Source organism: Salvia splendens, chromosome 4 (genome assembly GCF_004379255.2).
Source record: "Salvia splendens isolate huo1 chromosome 4, SspV2, whole genome shotgun sequence".
NCBI classification, from domain to species: domain Eukaryota; kingdom Viridiplantae; phylum Streptophyta; class Magnoliopsida; order Lamiales; family Lamiaceae; genus Salvia; species Salvia splendens.
In genome coordinates, this window is record NC_056035.1 from 34625869 (window position 1) to 34643986 (window position 18118).

General features: G+C 35.9%; 2 protein-coding genes and 1 pseudogene across 2 annotated transcripts; 2 read left to right on the plus strand and 1 right to left on the minus strand.

Moving 5' to 3' along the window:
* LOC121798105 (monothiol glutaredoxin-S4-like) lies at positions 1-590 on the plus strand. Its single transcript, XM_042196947.1, has one exon. It carries the CDS (start codon positions 98-100, stop codon positions 404-406), a length of 309 nt encoding a protein of 102 aa, XP_042052881.1. The 5' UTR covers positions 1-97; the 3' UTR covers positions 407-590.
* A 7089-nt stretch (positions 591-7679) lies between these two features.
* On the plus strand, positions 7680-8256 carry LOC121799136 (monothiol glutaredoxin-S5-like). The gene has a single exon (XM_042198477.1). It carries the CDS (start codon positions 7740-7742, stop codon positions 8046-8048), a length of 309 nt encoding a protein of 102 aa, XP_042054411.1. The 5' UTR covers positions 7680-7739; the 3' UTR covers positions 8049-8256.
* Positions 8257-9220: 964 nt separating this feature from the next.
* On the minus strand, positions 9221-14075 carry LOC121799620 (annotated as a pseudogene).
* Between the last annotated feature and the right edge of the window lie 4043 nt (positions 14076-18118).

Below are 18118 nucleotides of genomic sequence, written 5' to 3' on the forward strand. Positions count from 1 at the left end.
CTCCAATTTCCCAACCAACACCAAAACAAATTAACCCAATTCCTCCAACTTTCTTGCAATCAAGGCATCATCGAATCGAAGTCCAAGAGTGATTAAAATGGATAGAGTGAGCAAAATGGTGGCGGAGAAGCCGGTGGTGATCTTCAGCAAGAGCTCGTGCTGCATGAGCCACACGATTAGGTCTCTCTTCTCCGATTTTGGGGTGAATCCGACGGTGTACGAGCTGGATGAGATCCCGCGGGGGAGAGAGGTGGAGCAGGGGCTGTCGCGGCTCGGCTGCAACCCTAGCGTGCCGGCGGTGTTCATAGGCGGTGAGTTTGTTGGTGGGGCCAATGAGATCATGAGCCTTCATCTCAAGAGGGCCTTGAAGCCCATGCTCAAGAGGGCTGGGGCTCTATGGCTTTGAACTTTTTCTTATTTATATATACAATAACAATTAATGCAATTTGTATTTGCATTTTTGTGTAAGTAGTTAGCGAGCGAGAGAGGTTTTTTTTTGGGGGCTCTTGAGTTTGCTAACTCTGGCATTATATATGTGTACCCAGTTAAGTAACCTTTTAGTAAAGCTAATGTTGTTGCTAAAGTTTTAATATTGTTGCTTTTCTTTAATTCTCTCTTTTACATTTGAGTTTTACTAGAAATTATTCCACTGATGAGAAGTTTGATAGATACGTTTTGACTCCAAAAATTGGATATGGTGCTATATTGTTACGCTTTTGGGAAAGTTTAATATATCAAGTAAAATAATAAGTTCTGAAAAGTTGATTTAATTTACTACTCTAATTTATAGTTTTGACTTAATATTATAGTATAGAGTTAGTTAGAATAATGATGACTGTGACAAAAATCTTTATTTTGTTTTCACCTCCAGGAGAAAACGTGGTGATCTTAAGCAACTGGATAACCTTTCATATAATAAGGTAAACCAGAATATATGCCTCTAATTGGCTTTGCACTGTGATTTAATAATATTCTTATCTAGATGAGATTATGATGTCGTCACAATTTATTTATAATTAATAACAGGCGCGTGTGTATAATAAGACAGAGTTTTACGTGGCATGAGAGATATGGAATACGAGAGTAATGGAATGTTTGGTCACACCACAACATTAAGTTGCCAACCTCAACTATGTTGACATGAACAATTTTATTCGGAGAAAATTAATTGTGTGTTATTTGGTAGTAGTATATTTGATAGTTGTTGTATTTAGAAATCGCCAACGGTTTCGATCTACCGATATCATGCCTTCCATAATAGTACTATCAATTTTCTCTATTATATTAATAATTAGGCTATTGATTGATTTATAGAATAAAACAATTTATTATTGGGCAAAACCACGTCATATTAAGTAGGTTTAATTAACCTAAGCAAGGTAGTTTTAGATCACCAGCGGTTTTAATTTTTATCATAAATTTAGTCCATGTTGTAGTCAAGATTATCTACCAATTCTGACATTGTGATTTTTATAATAATTAACTTATTGTTTTATAATGCTCATATTCATACATATATGCTCAAGATATTTTATTGGGTTAATGTATATATTTTTCAAATTCCTAGTGTGGGATTAGATTTTATGGCGGCTACATATCCAAGTAGGAGTAGTATTCGTAGATGAGCAAAGGACAAAAAACATAGGCCATGCTTTCAAGTACCATTGAAAAGGCAGAAAAATAATCTGTTTTTGATCTCAATAGAGAGAATCATATATTTCAGCAAATTCTCGAACAAGATACTTATAATTTTAGTAGAATAATTAAATAAAATCAAGAGTGAGATATATATAGATCCATAAAAATGTAAGTCTTTCTCAAGTAGCATAAAGTAGAGTTATATAGATGGATAAATATAGTTTACTTATCCACTTGCCATACCATTATCTTTGTTGGAAATAAAAACATCTTTTTTTTTCCAGGTTATGCTATTTGTGTGCGACGAGGCATCTTAAAATGTTCCTTAATTACATTTTCCTGTCATTTTCTATGAGTTGGAAGGCAGTTTCAGTTTATTTTGATTTTATTGTTGGAAATTACTCTGAAGATTATAATATTGCAATTAGAATCATATTACCCACTATTTGGATGTAAAATTTTCATGTTCGCCCCTCCATCTGCCTGGCATAGCCCCGAAAACGAAAAAATATTGCTATATTCGTCCCAGATCAAGTCCAAATGAATGAAAGTTAGAGCATCCGCCCGGACCCACTTTTTCTGCCTGCTCTCTGGCAAGAGCACAACACCCACAGCTGTGCTCTTCCGCAAGGACGAGCACAATTCAATTCAAAATTCAATTAAACAAAAACATTTCTATAATATTAAAATTCATTAAAAAAACCTAAATAATATTACAAATGACAAATAAAATAAAAACCGACATAATTCAAATCCTAAAAATTAAAAATGACATATTTAAAATACTAAAAATTAAAAATTACATAATTAGACTCCTAAAAATTAAAAATTACATAATTAAAATCCTAAATTTTGAGATTGAGAGAACTGTTTGGTATAGTGTCATTTTTAGTGTTTGAAATGAGACTATTTATAGATGAAAGTATGAATTTTGGGGTAAAAATAATGAAAATAAATAAATTAAAAGTGTGGAAAAAATGGATATATTTTATTAGGAAGTGGGAAAATATTTTTTTTATTAATTTTGAATTTTTCAGATTTTTTCGATTTTTTTTAAAAAATAATAAAAAAAATGATAAATCAACGGGCCAATCAGAGCATGCCACGTCGACGCCTCGTGCTCTTGCCGTTGGCACGGACGTGCTCTTAGCTAAGAGCACGTTCGTGCCAGCGGCAAGAGCGCAGCGGCGGCAGAGCTCGTCCTTGCCAGCGGCACGGACGGACGGAAGCCGTCCGTCCACCGTTGTGGATGCTCTTAGAGCATCCACAACGGTAGTGGCCCAGCCCGCGTCCGTCCGCGCCGCTGGCACGGACGTGTCTCGCCGCCGCTGCGCTCGCGCCGTGCCAGCGAGCAGGACACGTGGCGCGCGGCGATTGGGCAACACCATAGCCGTTGCCTTTGAATTTTTTTTTTTAATTAAAAATCGGTTTTTAATTAAAAAAACCGATAAAAAAAATTCACTTCCTAAAAAAATTATATCCTTTTATTACCGTTTTTTACCACTTTTTAATTTTTTTTAATTTTTTCCCCCCAAAAATACACACTTTCATCTATAAATACCCCCACTTTCACACCCAAAAATTCACATCAAACTACACAATTCTCATTTTCATTCTCCCATATCCATTCTCATCTTCATTCTCCCATATCCATTTTCATCTTCATTCTCTCATACCGTACAACATAACAATGTCCGGCCAAAGCGATGACCACCCGCCCTCTCACGGTTGGAACCCTGAATGGTTCTGTTCACAACCGTTTCCTAGTCCGGAAACGGAATATTCGGCCCCTCCTCAAACCCAAGATTCGGGCGTTCCGGGTGGCTACCGGCCATACCCAATCGACGACCAAGGTGCCTCCGAAGGGCGATACGGGTGGACACCGGATCCTAGGCCGACCGCCCACTCCCAAACTTCCCCTCCTCCTACTCGCGGTGTCCGCACACCGTACACTCCGGTGAATATGGATAAATTGTTCAAGGCGTACTTGGAAATCTCTGAGGATGCGATGGTTGGCACGAACCAATCCGGCGATCACTTTTGGTGGCGCGTCTCTCGCCGGTACAATGAAAACCGACCGCCGGGAACGATCGAGCGCAACGAGAGTATGGTGCGCAACTCCATCGGCCGAGCCAACGAAGAAATTGGCAAGTTCAATGGCTATTTCCTCCAGGAGACACGGAATGCCAGGAGCGGTCGGAGCGAGGTCGACATCATCACTGCCGCGCTGAGCACCTACCAATCCATGAACGGCAAGTCGTTCAAGTACCTCAACGTTTGGCAGGACACGTGGACGCACCCGAAGTATATGGGAGGCGTAACATCCTCCTCTAGGGGCTCCTCCAAATGGTCAAGGTCGGTATCCCTATCCGACGCCGGCTCCGAAGAAGTGGCTAGCCAACTCGCCGGAGCTAACTTGGGTAGCCCCGACGTCGGACCAAGTGGTTCCCGACGCCGACCGCAAGGAAGGAAGAAGGCGGCGGCCGACCGCCGTCGCGCCGCGACTCCATCTGCCCCCGCTCCCTATGCGCCACCTCCACCCCCGAACAACTCGCTGTGGATGCTCTTAGGCCAACTCAATATGGCCGATAGGTCAACTATGACCCCCACACAACTTCAAACGCACGAGACCATGATATTGGGTCTCCAAAAATAATTGGGGTTAGTGCCGCCGGATGAGTAGTCTTCATCGGGTAATATTAGCCAATAATTATGTAATTTTTAATTTTAGGAGTTTAATTATGTAATTTTTAATTTTTAGTATTTTAATTATGTAATTTTTAATTTTTAGGATTTTAATTATGTCTTTTTTATTTTATTTGTAATTTTTAATATTATTTAGGTTTTTTAATGAATTTTAGTATTATGGAAATGTTTTTGTTTAATTGAATTTTAAATTAATTGTGCTCGGCCTTGCGGAAGAGCACAGCTGTAGGTGTTGTGCTCTTGCCAGAGAGCAGACAGAAAAAGTGGGCTCGGGCTCACAACCGTGCCGCTGGCAAGAGCACGGTTATGGATGCTCTTATAAACCCAAGTCCAACAAAATATTGAAGTATTACATTTAATATTTTTTATTAGTATTTTTAATATTATTATATTATTATTTTATTCCACCCCTCCATTTCCGAGTCATGGCTCCTGATAAAAACCACTCTAGTATTAGGCAAAATTTCCATATTATATAATTATAACTAGATTTCATTTTCCTCTCTACGGAGTACATTTCTACACGTGAATACTATACGTGACAGTTCACTGAAAAATAGTACTAATATCATATCGTTGGTTATATAAAATAAAAAATTTCTTGAAAATATTACAATTACTTATAGCGTTGGAACTTGGAACACCGATTAATAAGTTTCGATAAAACTATATGACGGTATATGACAAACATCAAATGGGAATCATGCAAAAGTATTAACAATCTAGATTATCATGCATAATCTCCCCCAAGAAACCCCACCCAGCCGTATCGTAGTAGGCTTTCTGAAAATCGAGCTGCCTTTTGCCTTAATTTTAGTTTTCTTAGCCCACCATAATCAGAATCCCATCAAGAATTTGTTTATCTTGTGCCCAACTCTAATTTTAATTAACGTGTATTTCATGAATTTCGCTTTAGTTTAATTCTTAGTATACTGCAGATATAATATTTTTTTTATACCTCTAGTTTTCAATAGTCAAGTTAAAGTTTTTTTTCAGCAAAATACTTTTTATTAAATTTACAGTTTATTAATATTGATATTATTTAGATAATTGAAAAGTTAATAAAATCCATTAAATGACGATTTAACGAAACAAAAATAAAAATACAAGGATACTGAAATAAAAACTAAAAGTACAAGGGTTTATTAAAATAAAAAATTGTATAAGAAGCTAATGAAACAAATAAAATCAAAATTTAGGGATCACTAGATGTGTTTTGCCAAATACTGAAAAGATGGTAATGAGAGTATGTACACGTATGGGATGCTCAAAACCGCACTCGTCTCTAAACCTACACAAGTTTGACATTCACTATTTTACACCACACACACACACACACACACACACACACACACACACACACACGTGTATACATAATTACATATATAAGTTGTACATATAAATGGCATCTGCTTCACACAGACACCCTGCAGATGTGTTATGCTAAGATGTCTCTTGTCCTTTGGGGCATTTTAAGGCCATTTACATATGGAGACTTGCTCTTGTGGCTTTAAGTTAAAGTCTAGAATCGAGCATTTGACGATTCCTCTGTATGTGTTGTTGTCTCTTTACCTCATTACTATACTTAGTGTTATGGTATAGAGAATCTCGTGTGACGATTACTTGGCGTACATACAAGCTTGGACGGCTGTCAACCATATACACACATTCTTTACGTCGCCTTTTCTTTCTTTCTTCTTCTTTTTAATAGATTCGAATGTGTGACCAAAAGCTGCTGCGAAAGTTGAATGCTGCTTTTTTATACCTTCACACAAAAAATGCCTCTATTTTTTTGTGCCCACGTGAATGAAAAAAATATGTCATTCTTGTGCTTTTATACTATTTTTAATTTTGTAGGATTAGGTGTTTAAAGCTGTTTACAGATTATAAACCTAATTTCTCAATAGTTCAGGAGAATTTTCATGTTATATATATAGTCTTGTGTGAAAAAATGCTAACCCTAATGTGGCTATGGGACTATATAAGAATTTACCCACCCAACTAAGAGATTATAATTTTTGCAAATTATAATGGAACACATGCACTATTTAAGGCGATCTTGTATAGTAGAATAGCTCAACATTATATCTGTTAGGTTTAAGTAATAACGCTTAAAATAACATTAATCACGATACTGAATCATAAATTCGATGTGATTTTTGAACATTCATTAAAAGTACTATTAAAAAACTAACATCATAATTTTTTTATTATTATTTATACTAAATACCACATCACACACTTCGATTGCCGGATAGAATTAAAAGGTTTAAAAATCGTGTTATATGGAGTACTTTACAATTATGACGTGAATATAAACGATCATGAAATACTATATATCCAATAAAATGAAGGACTCAAGGACCCATATATATATAGTGGATGTAATTTTCTTATACGTATATAGTATTAGGTTTAATTTGTATACTAGTCCAATTAATAGGTTACTATCAGCAATATATTCACATTTAATTCAATGCTTACATGAGATGAGATTTAGAAATGGAGTTGGGATCTTATTAAATTGAACAACATTAATTAGTAGAATGTAGTTTTATTTCCACAAGAAGAATTATATTCTATTCACCATTGCTTGTGTGTGGGTGGAATATATGTTTTGGAGCAAGGAGAAAAAAAAGTAAGAGGTCCCAATTGGATAAATCCAACTTTTATTTCTTTCTCCGACTCACTAGATGCATCCACTAAACATACACCACACAATTCAATTGGACCATCCAATATATATATATACTCTCTAAATATTTCTATGATTAAAATTAATTTATTTTAAAGAAATAATACGATTTGTCGAATAAATTGCACTTCTATTTCGAGATTGCAGAAATCAAATCATGTACGTTTAGAATAAAGTAGATTTGATGGATAAAAATATCAGATAACATCGACTAATCAAGAATGCGAAATATTCTTACATCATCCATTGTGATAGAAATTTGCCACTTTAATTATTTTATGGGAATATCTTTTTAGTAAATTGTGGCCATCATAATCCTTAAAAATTAAGTAACATTTAAATCATGTATAAGTCACCCGTACAAAGGACACGTTCTTTCGTATGCAAATATTCGTCGTCGTTTGCTACTTTGATTTATTTATGAAGTATGGCACATCAATCACTTTCATTTTTGGACCCTCACAAAAAAAAAGATATCATCAAATATCCCATATCAAAAAAATTAATTCTCAACCCCTCCAATCCAATGTTCTCCAACAAAAGAGAGAGAAAGCAAATATTCCAATTCTACCCCAAATCTTCCCTTCCCCTATATATACTCCCATGCTTCACGTATTCATCACATCAAAACAAAGTTTCCTATACATACAAATCACAAAGCAAGAATACACAATTTTTAATCATTTGATTTGTAATATCAATGGAGAGAGTGAACAAAATGGTGTCGGAGAAGCCCATTGTGATATTTAGCAAGACGGAATGTTGCATGAGCCACACCATCAAGTCCCTCTTCTATGATTTTGGTGTGAACCCTACAATATACGAGGTGGACGAGATAGCGTGGGGGAAAGAGATTGAGCAAGCACTGCTGCGGCTGGGGGGAAACCAGGCCGTGCCAGCGGTGTTCATAGGTGGTGAATTTGTTGGTGGTGCCAATGAGATCATGAGTCTCCACCTCAAGAGGTCATTGAAGCCCATGCTCAAAAGGGCAGGTGCATTGTGGGTTTAATAATTAATTAATTGATACCATGGTGTTAAATGTAGTACTAGTTTTTATGGATACTTAAGTATAGTCGTATATGAGTCGACTAGGATATAAATAATCTGTGTATTGAAGCTTTTTATGCTTCCAATTCTCCTATATAAATAATCTGTGTATACTTCAACCTTTTTGTATTGAAGTTGCACTAAGAGTTATGAAACTATAGTTTGAATAATTGTTGATTTCCTTGCTCCATTAATGTTCATATATTTCCATTAAATATATATACAACACTAAAAAAACTATGCATGGGTTGTTAAACTTAAAAATATATTCGAAAGTATGCACACGCTCGTATATCATATTGGAAGATTAATAATGAACATAAGTACATTTATGCTTCTAGAGAGATTAATAATTGATTGATAGTATATTTTTTTTAAAGTGGACAACTCAAACTTTATTGCTATACTGAAAATTAATTTATTGGTTAATTTTGTATGACAAAATTAATGCTTTTGGCAAACCAATTGCCGCCACCCTGCTAGTGTATATACTGAAATAAAAACATGTTGTTATGTATTGTAAATTCTAATTTTGAAATTTTATGAAAATAGATTAATTTATCATATAGTTTGTTATTTATTAATAATGGAACAAATAGTGCTTCTATAGTATAGACTAATAGGCAGACTCATGATTATATAAGATTTTTCAGTTAATAATACCCTTGTAAAAGTAAGTAATTGATATTCTCGACCTATATAGATGTGGAAAATTTATAGCAAACCTTTGCTAATGTTGATCTGAATTCACTTCATGTCTTGGAGAACTAATGAGTAGAGTGTGGTATAACACTGAATGGATTACTGTGAGATAAGTACTTCTTGCCTAATTAAACTAGGTACACATCTTGGTGATTATTTTATAAGTAACATTGAGCATACTATGTTTGTCATGAGATACTTTAACTTATCAATATGTCTGAATTTTTTGCAATCCAACACTATGTCATACTCGTAGTGGTAATCAACATATGTGAATAACTAGTATTTGTTACTTTATAGAATTGTATCACAGCTATGCAGAGTTGATAATATTCCAAAAGATGTTTTGGTCAAGTTTATAATGTACATAGGTCATAAGACTAACTAGTTGGAATTTATTTCAGAACTCTTAACACTTTTTAGAAAAGTTAATTAACTAAACTGAGCTAGCAAGCAAGCTCAATTAATTAATGGACATAGAATATCTTAAACACGAAAAATAAATAAAATTTAAATGTGCCTGATTATCCCTAATTTCAGGAAGGATACCAATTTAGGTAATGCTAATTAATTCAAAATTATAGACAGAGCCGCGAATGGATTCATCATGTACGCAGCTCCATTGGCAGACTCAGAAAACTACAGATTAAACTCATTTGCTGAATGCACTAAGCAGATTACATAGTTTCACGCGTGTGAGCCAGCCAGCATAGGCATACCTTTTCTCTTCCGGTGACATGACTAGCATGTACATCCCCCAACTAGTTTCAGAGCCTTTCCGGACTGAGGCGTCGCTTTCATTGCCTCTCTTGCTGCAAATAGAGCTTATTTCACCTTTGAAACAGCGAGATATGAACGAACTAAACCTGCAATGATATACATCAAGAGCTTCATACTATGACCCCTTGCTAGTTACATGAATTTCGTTAATTGAAAAACTATTCATACCAGTCATCTCGGAAAAGCATCAGAATGTAATACATTAATCAATCGTCTTAACATACCTTGATATGAGCAAAGATCAGGCCTTAGTTCTTGAGCTCCTCTAAAGGCAATGACAGCTGCTTCTGGTCGATTCAAAGACAAGAAAAGATTTCCCTGAATAATCTCTAATTGTTAGGTATACAAATCCAAATAAAGAGACAATCTAGGAAATATGAAAATAAGATTGGCATACCTTCATTATATAACCAGCTACATGCCTTTCATCAATCCGAATGCTCTGTTTATGGTAAATAAATAACAATCATAAAATACTTCTAGCAATCTAATCAACTCAAAGACAAGAAACTTAACCTTCTCAGCATACGTCAAAGCTCCTCTCTCATCTTTCTTTTCCCACAGAACAGCTAAGGCCACTAAAGCTTCGGGTTTTGTAGGATCGATGGTTCAAGAGATCATGAACTAACTTATTTAACTTGGAATTATCTGACTTAAGCTTCAGAAGCATAGCATACTCATCCATATAAGTCATAACGTACGGATCAATTGACAGGACCTGCAGAAGCCATTTGATTATTTTAATGTGTTTTAACAACAAAACTTTTTGCATGATTATCATAAGAGAACTACTCACGTTTTCAAAATCAAGAATGGCTTCATCATTTTTTCCTATGACAGCTTTAACCTTCAGAGTGCAATTAACAAAAAGTGTCAGTTGTGTCACTACTCACAAGTCACAAGCTATAGCTGTCATGACAAAAAGAGTAATTGCATTCGCATAAAAAACTTCATCCTAAAGGAAACTGGCCGGCGAACTGAGACCTAAAGGCAAAAGCTTCTGCAAAGACCAGCATGCAACTGAGAACATACTTAAACTGCTAGGCCTCATTCCACAAACCTTGGCCATTTCGAGTAATATGTGGATGTTGTTAGGAAACCGTTGTAGCAGTTCCGCAAATAGATCGAGCCCACCTGATAGCCATGGACAAGAAACTAAGAAAAAAGTCATGTTTGGTCAATCGTGAACTTTCTGCAGAATATTCGAGTGAAGTGCCAATGGCCTTCCCAGGAAAAAGCTGCCTCATACTACAAATTATAATATCAGTGTGTGGTACGCACGGGCATTGCATTGTGAACATGAATAGAAGCAATTTTCATCTATAGATTCTTTGCAGGAGATAAAATATATACAGCCATAACCTGACCTTTGTAATCATTTGAAGCAATACAACATTGGGCTTCAACATAGCGCTGCACCAAAAGTTGGGGAAATGCCATTACAGTGCACAAAAGAAATCAGCAATATGGTGGTCAATAAAAAAGCAAACAAAAGAATGGTGGAAGAAATTATTGCCAAAATCCAAGTTTTAGTTAAATAAGATCATCAAAAGATTATAAGTTAACATCCAATTGTTTTAATTTGTACATAGATCTACTCTTGAAACAACTTACTGGCAGCCATCGACTTGAATCAAGATGATTAAAAGGAGGTCTTCCACTTCTACTCGGTATCTGGGATGCAAAAACACAGTTGGAGGTACACATTTAGAATTTTTGCCTTTAACAAAAAATATTTTTGAAATACCTAATGCAGCCTAAAACAATTAGTGGGCATAGAGCTTCTATGTGTATTAAGGAAAATCTATTGTAGTGTTATATAAATTATTCCATACCTCTAACACAAATTATTGTACAAAATAAAGATGATAGAGAGTTAAGAGAATTGCTTCACGACACCGACTGAACAACATATATTTCTAAAAATTGGTATACATCTAGCTTTAAAGAGGCAAGTATATGGACCTCAGTATAATTAATGAGTTGAATTCAGGCTTATCAGGAATGGAGCCTTGACAGATAAAAAGCCTATGATGGCAAAACACCAGCTGGCTAATTATAATGGATACTATACCCATATTTCCTTTAAGGCTTTGAATATAACAAAAATCAATGAGAAGGAAACATAAAATGAAAACTAAAATAATTATTGGAGGAAAAGAGTACTACTTAAGAGTGAGACCCTGATCTAATCTGGGTACCTCAGATAAAAAAATTAACTGACAGAATGAGAAAGTTGTTTACCAAATGTCCAGTAAGCACCAATATACCCATTAAACTGGAAAATACAGAATCAAAGAAACAGGGGACGATAATTAAAAGGAACCAGATATATAACAAACCTGAGGAAACAATGAAATAATATCCTTCGCAGAAACGCCTAATTCAGCCAAAGCTATGATGGCCTCAAATATGTAAGGACAATTCCTGTCAACATCAACAACCAAGTTCATTGGTAAAGTTTTTCAAATTCTCTGCAGTAATATGATTTAAAACAAGTGTAAGTTGTGTAACAATAAACAAACTCAGCAGGTTACTGCAAGTTCACATACACAGAGGGAAAGAGACGAGATTATTAACATTACATTGTTCACCCGGAAAGGGCAAACCCAAGTTGAAACCTTTAACGCATTATCCAATGTGAAGTATGACATAAGAAGAAATTATGCACTTGGATCAATAATAATCTGAAGACACTAGATGCATCAATTCTCAAAGGATTTTCAGAAAAGAAATCTTTTGGTTGAGTGTCTTCCAAGAAGGTTAAACATCTCTCGACTGCAAACATTTTTTAGAACTATATGAAGTACGCCAAGAAACTTGCGGATTATACAAAACTACTATACCAAGGAAGTAAACCTCAAACACTCCTTAAAACAACCAATTGCAGCTCGAGTATGCCTTGAATTCCGATAGAGCTTAGCCATCATAAGATTCATCTCCAGATTTCTAGACTTGCTAGGGATTCCTTCCATCTGTTAATTCATATTAACTTTTGTCAAACTATCTTTCATGCTATAGTTTCATAATCCAAGGTACACATATCTCTAAGCTAGACGCAGTTGTAATGCATCATCGATACAAGAAAGTGTAAGTACCTAGAACTTGTCAAAAAAAGAAAAGTTATAAACACTTTAAACATGACTATCTCGCAGCAAGTACAAACCTCAGCAAGAGCAGCTCTGTTATCACCAAGTGAGCTATGACACGTGGCAATCTTGAATTTTACCTGCAATGAGATAAAAAAAAGTTGATGCAGATAGTCGTTTTGAGTTTAGCAAAATGAAAATATCCGGAGAACTTATGAACTGAATTACCTCATTTTCGTTTATTGCTGAGGTGTTACTAGAATTTGGAGAAGAAGATCTATTAGAGGCTGCTAACGTGCTCCTGGTTGTTGGAGTTGTACTTGCACTTTGTTTTGGTAGTATTTTGTGGTACTGCAAAGCTTGTCTATATACTTGCTGTTGAAAGATGCATGAAACTTAGATGGAAATGGACCAACAGATAATACATAATAGCATATGCTAAGAAATAAAGAAGAAGAGCATATAAGGTACAAACTCAAATTTCATTACAAGTTTTTGGCATTATAGACAATGCTACTTAAGTGGGCATTCCAAGATAGTTGGTTCCCAAAAGATGATGTCACAAGTACATATATTTTGAGGAACAAAAGTGCACACAGACATCAACTTTAAAGATACAATAGCTCCCAATGCAGTAACAAATTACGTACTACTTACTTGAAAGCCATCAATCGAAGTTAGGAATATATCATCACCCTATTGTTATCCAAAATGCTTACTCGGGTTTTATGAAATACAATCAATCAGAGCATGTTCTATATTATGTACCAACAACAAAGGGTTGCCACTTATACTTTACATTCAAAAAGTCATCTAAAATTAAATTAAAAAATGTGACTTGCATCTGCAGATTTTGGGAATTTAACAAATATAAAAAAAAACAAGAGCTAATCACAAATTTTGCATCAAATCATGATTATATAAAGCTCAGCATAATGTCATGGTCTTACAATTACTCTTCGAAACTCCTTTCCTCGGAAGAGCGAATCACCAAACAGAACCTGTCACCACACAGCCATTACCAAAACACATTCACCGCACTTGAAAAACAATAACAATCGCAAAGTACCTAGCTTTCAGCTTTAAGATGAGGGCTCGTCTCAGGATGGATCGATGTCGAAGATACAGCAAAACAGCCCTAGTTCAAGCAAACAACAAATATCACCTTCCCGTAATTAGTAAATAAAAAGTACAATAAGCGAGAACGCGAGCTCAAAATTTGATGGGATTGATTCAGAGTAAGGCGATTTGTACCATAATTTGAGCAGAAGAGAAAAGGCCATGATCGAGAAGGGTGTGCAATTGGTCTTTGGGAACATCCATCGAAGAGTTGAAGTACTGTGTGAAGTGGCTGTGAGAGATGAGTGAAGGAAGCGCTCTCCTTATTTGAAATCGGTTTCCAAGCAAAATTTTGCACTCCTTATTTTTCTTGAATTTCGCAAAAATTATTAAATTTCGCCACACATTTTTAAAGACTAGTTTTTTAAATTTCTTTACTTCCAAACTTCAAGGGCTCGATTGTTTGGTTTGTTAGTGGGTGGATAGTAGACGTCACCACGGTTCCGGAACCGGCGGTTCACGGTTCGGAACTGCCGGTTCCGGTTCAATAAATTGATGAACCTGAACCGGCCCGGCCAAGGTGCGGCGGTTCCGGTTCGTGAACCGTGGAACCGCCTGTGATTGGCCGGTTCCGGGCCGGTTCGACGGTTCGTTTTGATTTTGATTTTTCATTATAAATATGTAATTCAAGTAAAAAATGTAAATATATTTGCATAAATAAAATTAGAATAAAGCAATTTTAGAGATACAAATTACAAATACAATTTTATTGATACAAATTACAACTTCAAAATTACAAATTACAACGGTAAAATTGCAAATTACAACTTTAAAATTACAAATTACAACCTAAAATTTACAAATTACAACTTAAAATTACAAATTACAACTTCAAAATTGCAAATTACAACTTATTACTTAACATTACAAATTACAACTTTAAAATTACAAATTACAACAATTACAAATCGAAAAATTTAAATACAAGTTACTTACAACAATTACAAGTTACAACAATTACAAGTTACAACAATTTAAATATAAGTTACAACAATTACAAGTTACAACAATTACAAATTTACAACTTACAAGTGTTGACAAAAAGACTTAGAAGATCATTAAAAGATATTCCTCATTTGATAAGTATCTTATTGGTGAAAAAGTGGGTAATGGGTATCTTTGGGGCAGATGGTACTGGAACACAAATTTATATATGGAATCTGGATGAATGAGGATCAGATTATAGTTTAAAATGGGAAGCTGGGTTCATTGGCGGGAGTTCGTTTCATCGTCAGACTCGGATGAATATACCACCCTGATGGCCTGATGAAACGAACTCCCGTCAGTGAACCCAGCTTCCCGTTTTAAACTATAATCTGATCCCCATTCATCCAGATTCCATATATAAATTTGTGTTCCAGTACCATCTGCCCCAAAGATAACCATTACCCACTTTTTCACCAATAAGATACTTATCAAATGAGGAATATCTTTTAATGATCTTCTAAGTCTTTTTTGTCAACACTTGTAAGTTGTAAATTTGTAATTGTTGTAACTTGTAATTGTTGTAACTTATATTAAAAATTTTCGATTTATAATTGTTGTAACTTGTAAATGTTGTAAGTAACTTGTAATTGTTGTAAGTAACTTGTATTTAAATTTTTCGATTTGTAATTGTTGTAATTTATAATTTTAAAGTTGTAATTTGTAATGTTAAGTAATAAGTTGTAATTTGCAATTTTGAAGTTGTAATTTGTAATTTTAAGTTGTAATTTGTAAATTTTAAGTTGTAATTTGTAATTTTAAAGTTGTAATTTGCAATTTTACCGTTGTAATTTGCAATTTTACCGTTGCCCCGATCACCACCACGACGAGATGAAGACATGATATTATGGAAATTGGAAGTAGAGAATAGAGCGTAGTGTTTATGTGAATATGATAACGTGAACAAGAACAACGCGAGTAAATTATGAGCGCAAATAACGTAAACAACTTGAGAGAATGAGGATGGAGAATAGAGAAATTGAGATTGAGAGAGAAATTCTTATCAACACAAGAATGGGATAAGTAGAAAATGAAGAGGAGAGGGTATTTATAGGGGGAAAATGTGTTTAACAAAAAGAAAAAAAAAAGAAAAAATTTCAAATTTCAAATTTCAAAATTTTGAAATCCGACGGAACCGCTGGTTTACTCCTTGAACCGCCGGTTTTTGGTCAGAAACCGCCGGTTTCGTCAACGGTTTTCTGACGAAAACCGGCAGTTTCTGACCCGGTTTCTGAAAAGGCTACTTATAGGCCGGTGGTAGCCTGAAAAGGTGTCGGAACCGGCGAACCGGCGGTTCGGAACCGCCGGTTACGGTTCGCAAATTTCTTGAACCTGAACCGGCCCGTCGGAACCGCCGATTCCGGTCACGGTTCGAACCGCCGCCGACGGTTCCGGTTTCGGTTCAGAACCGCCGGTGACGGTTCTGGGTCGGTTCGGTTTGGTGATGTCTAGTGGATAGAGTTCACTATCAACCCTTATTATGTGTTTGATTGGCATGTTTGTAATACAATTGACCCGGATTTTTATCACACGACCCGCAACGAGTGGTGTTTGTTATGGCCCAATGATCTGATAACTCTGTACACATTGTTTCGTTTGTTAGAGTTCTCCCATGGAAAAATTGATAGGTCTCCCTCAACCAAAATACATAATTACCCCCACCAAATTTTAAATCCATCTTCATCTTCACCGCTTCCCACCCCAGCCTTTGAGTCTGCGGCGAGTTTACTGCAACATTGTGCCCGGTTAAGGTGGGCTGGGATTGTAGGTGTCGACTTGGTGGAGTAATCGGGGTTGAGTTGTTCAATTACGCATAGAATTCTTAGATCTGTGTGGGCATAAAAGATTGGGTGTCGTAATTTGTTAGGGCGAACCCCAATTGCTGAGGAGACATGGCCGAGCTGTCACGCCCGCATTTTCTAAGGATAGAAAACACGGTTGACCGCGACTAGGGGAGGATTAAAGAAGCGGGGAAGAAAGGGAAAAACCAACACAAATCGACCATAGCTCGAAACAAATGGGAATAGCTCGAATAAAATCAGAGTATCTCAACAATCAACAACTCAAAGAAATGAATATTATCTTAGTGATACAAGAACTCAAAAGAAGGACAACTACTTAGCGGAAGCATTTGAGAGAAGGAATATGCCACGTGTAAAGACATGACACATTCTAAACACTTAAATTTCTTCAACGGTCTTGCTCAACACCCACCGCACCCGTCACGCTCAACCTGCAATTTTTAAAAAGAAAAGCAGGGCTGAGTACTTGATGCACTCAGTGGACTCATGCCGAAAACATTTTATAAAAAGTATTTATCATGCCACCATTGAGTGACCTTGGGGTTTTAACTTTAGAAATTTCCCAAGACACTAAAATCATTTCCATCGTAAAACTCGTGACTGTAGTCATTTTCCCATAGATGTCTACCATATCTGATCCATTGATGACAAAGAATGTGGCCGCATTCCAAGTCACTAGACCGGCCGACCCAAAAGACGGCTCACGATCTCCATAGGTGTACACTAGCCTGAATAGGGACTCACTCCCTAGACAGACCCGAATTCGATTATCCATTGATGGCAAAAGCCACATCAGATAGGTTCCATAGAATAAAACAAAACACGGCATGACAAATATTCATATCATTTTCACATAAAAAAGTATACTTAGGGCATTGCCCATATTTAAAAAGAAAGCCCACCTCGCTTGCTTATACCACACAATCACGACTTTACGCAACCTTTTACTCTTGGTACCCTCGTACGTGCAACAACCCTTGTCAATATCACCACACAATCAGGTTTTCCATTATTACAATTATCATGCATGTCCTATCGTTCCTTTCATCGTTTTCTTAGATTGCCCATTCCCGAACGTTCATCAACATAAGGAAAAATATGCCATAATACTTCTCAACGTGTTACACATAATCATGCCATAGGATACCTTCTTAAATCATACATGCATCATATAATTCATTAAAACTTAGCAACAAGTGATATTTTCACCTAACAACAAAACTGGCAGAATTGCACGGTTGGTTTGTAAAAATCATTTAAAATTCATCTGGTCTCCCTTGGGGCTGAAACTTTTCCACAATATATTAGACACATAAAATATCATTCAATTAAAATTTCACGTCAAAATAATCGTTTTAGGTCGGTCAAATCGAAAACGTAACTCCCTGGTCGAGAAAAATAATTTCTGGCAGAACTGCGCAGTCAACTTCAAAAATTCACCAAAAATACATCTTTCGTCCAAATAGGTTGAAATTCACACACCACACAGAAGACACCTTAAGGTTTACTCAGAAAAAAGAATCGTATAAAAAGGAGTTCGTTTGGTCGGTCAAACA

Bases quoted from the DNA above. Each gene is read 5' to 3' on its own strand.
- LOC121798105 (XM_042196947.1), top strand. From the start codon at position 98: ATGGATAGAGTGAGCAAAATGGTGGCGGAGAAGCCGGTGGTGATCTTC.
- LOC121799136 (XM_042198477.1), top strand. From the start codon at position 7,740: ATGGAGAGAGTGAACAAAATGGTGTCGGAGAAGCCCATTGTGATATTT.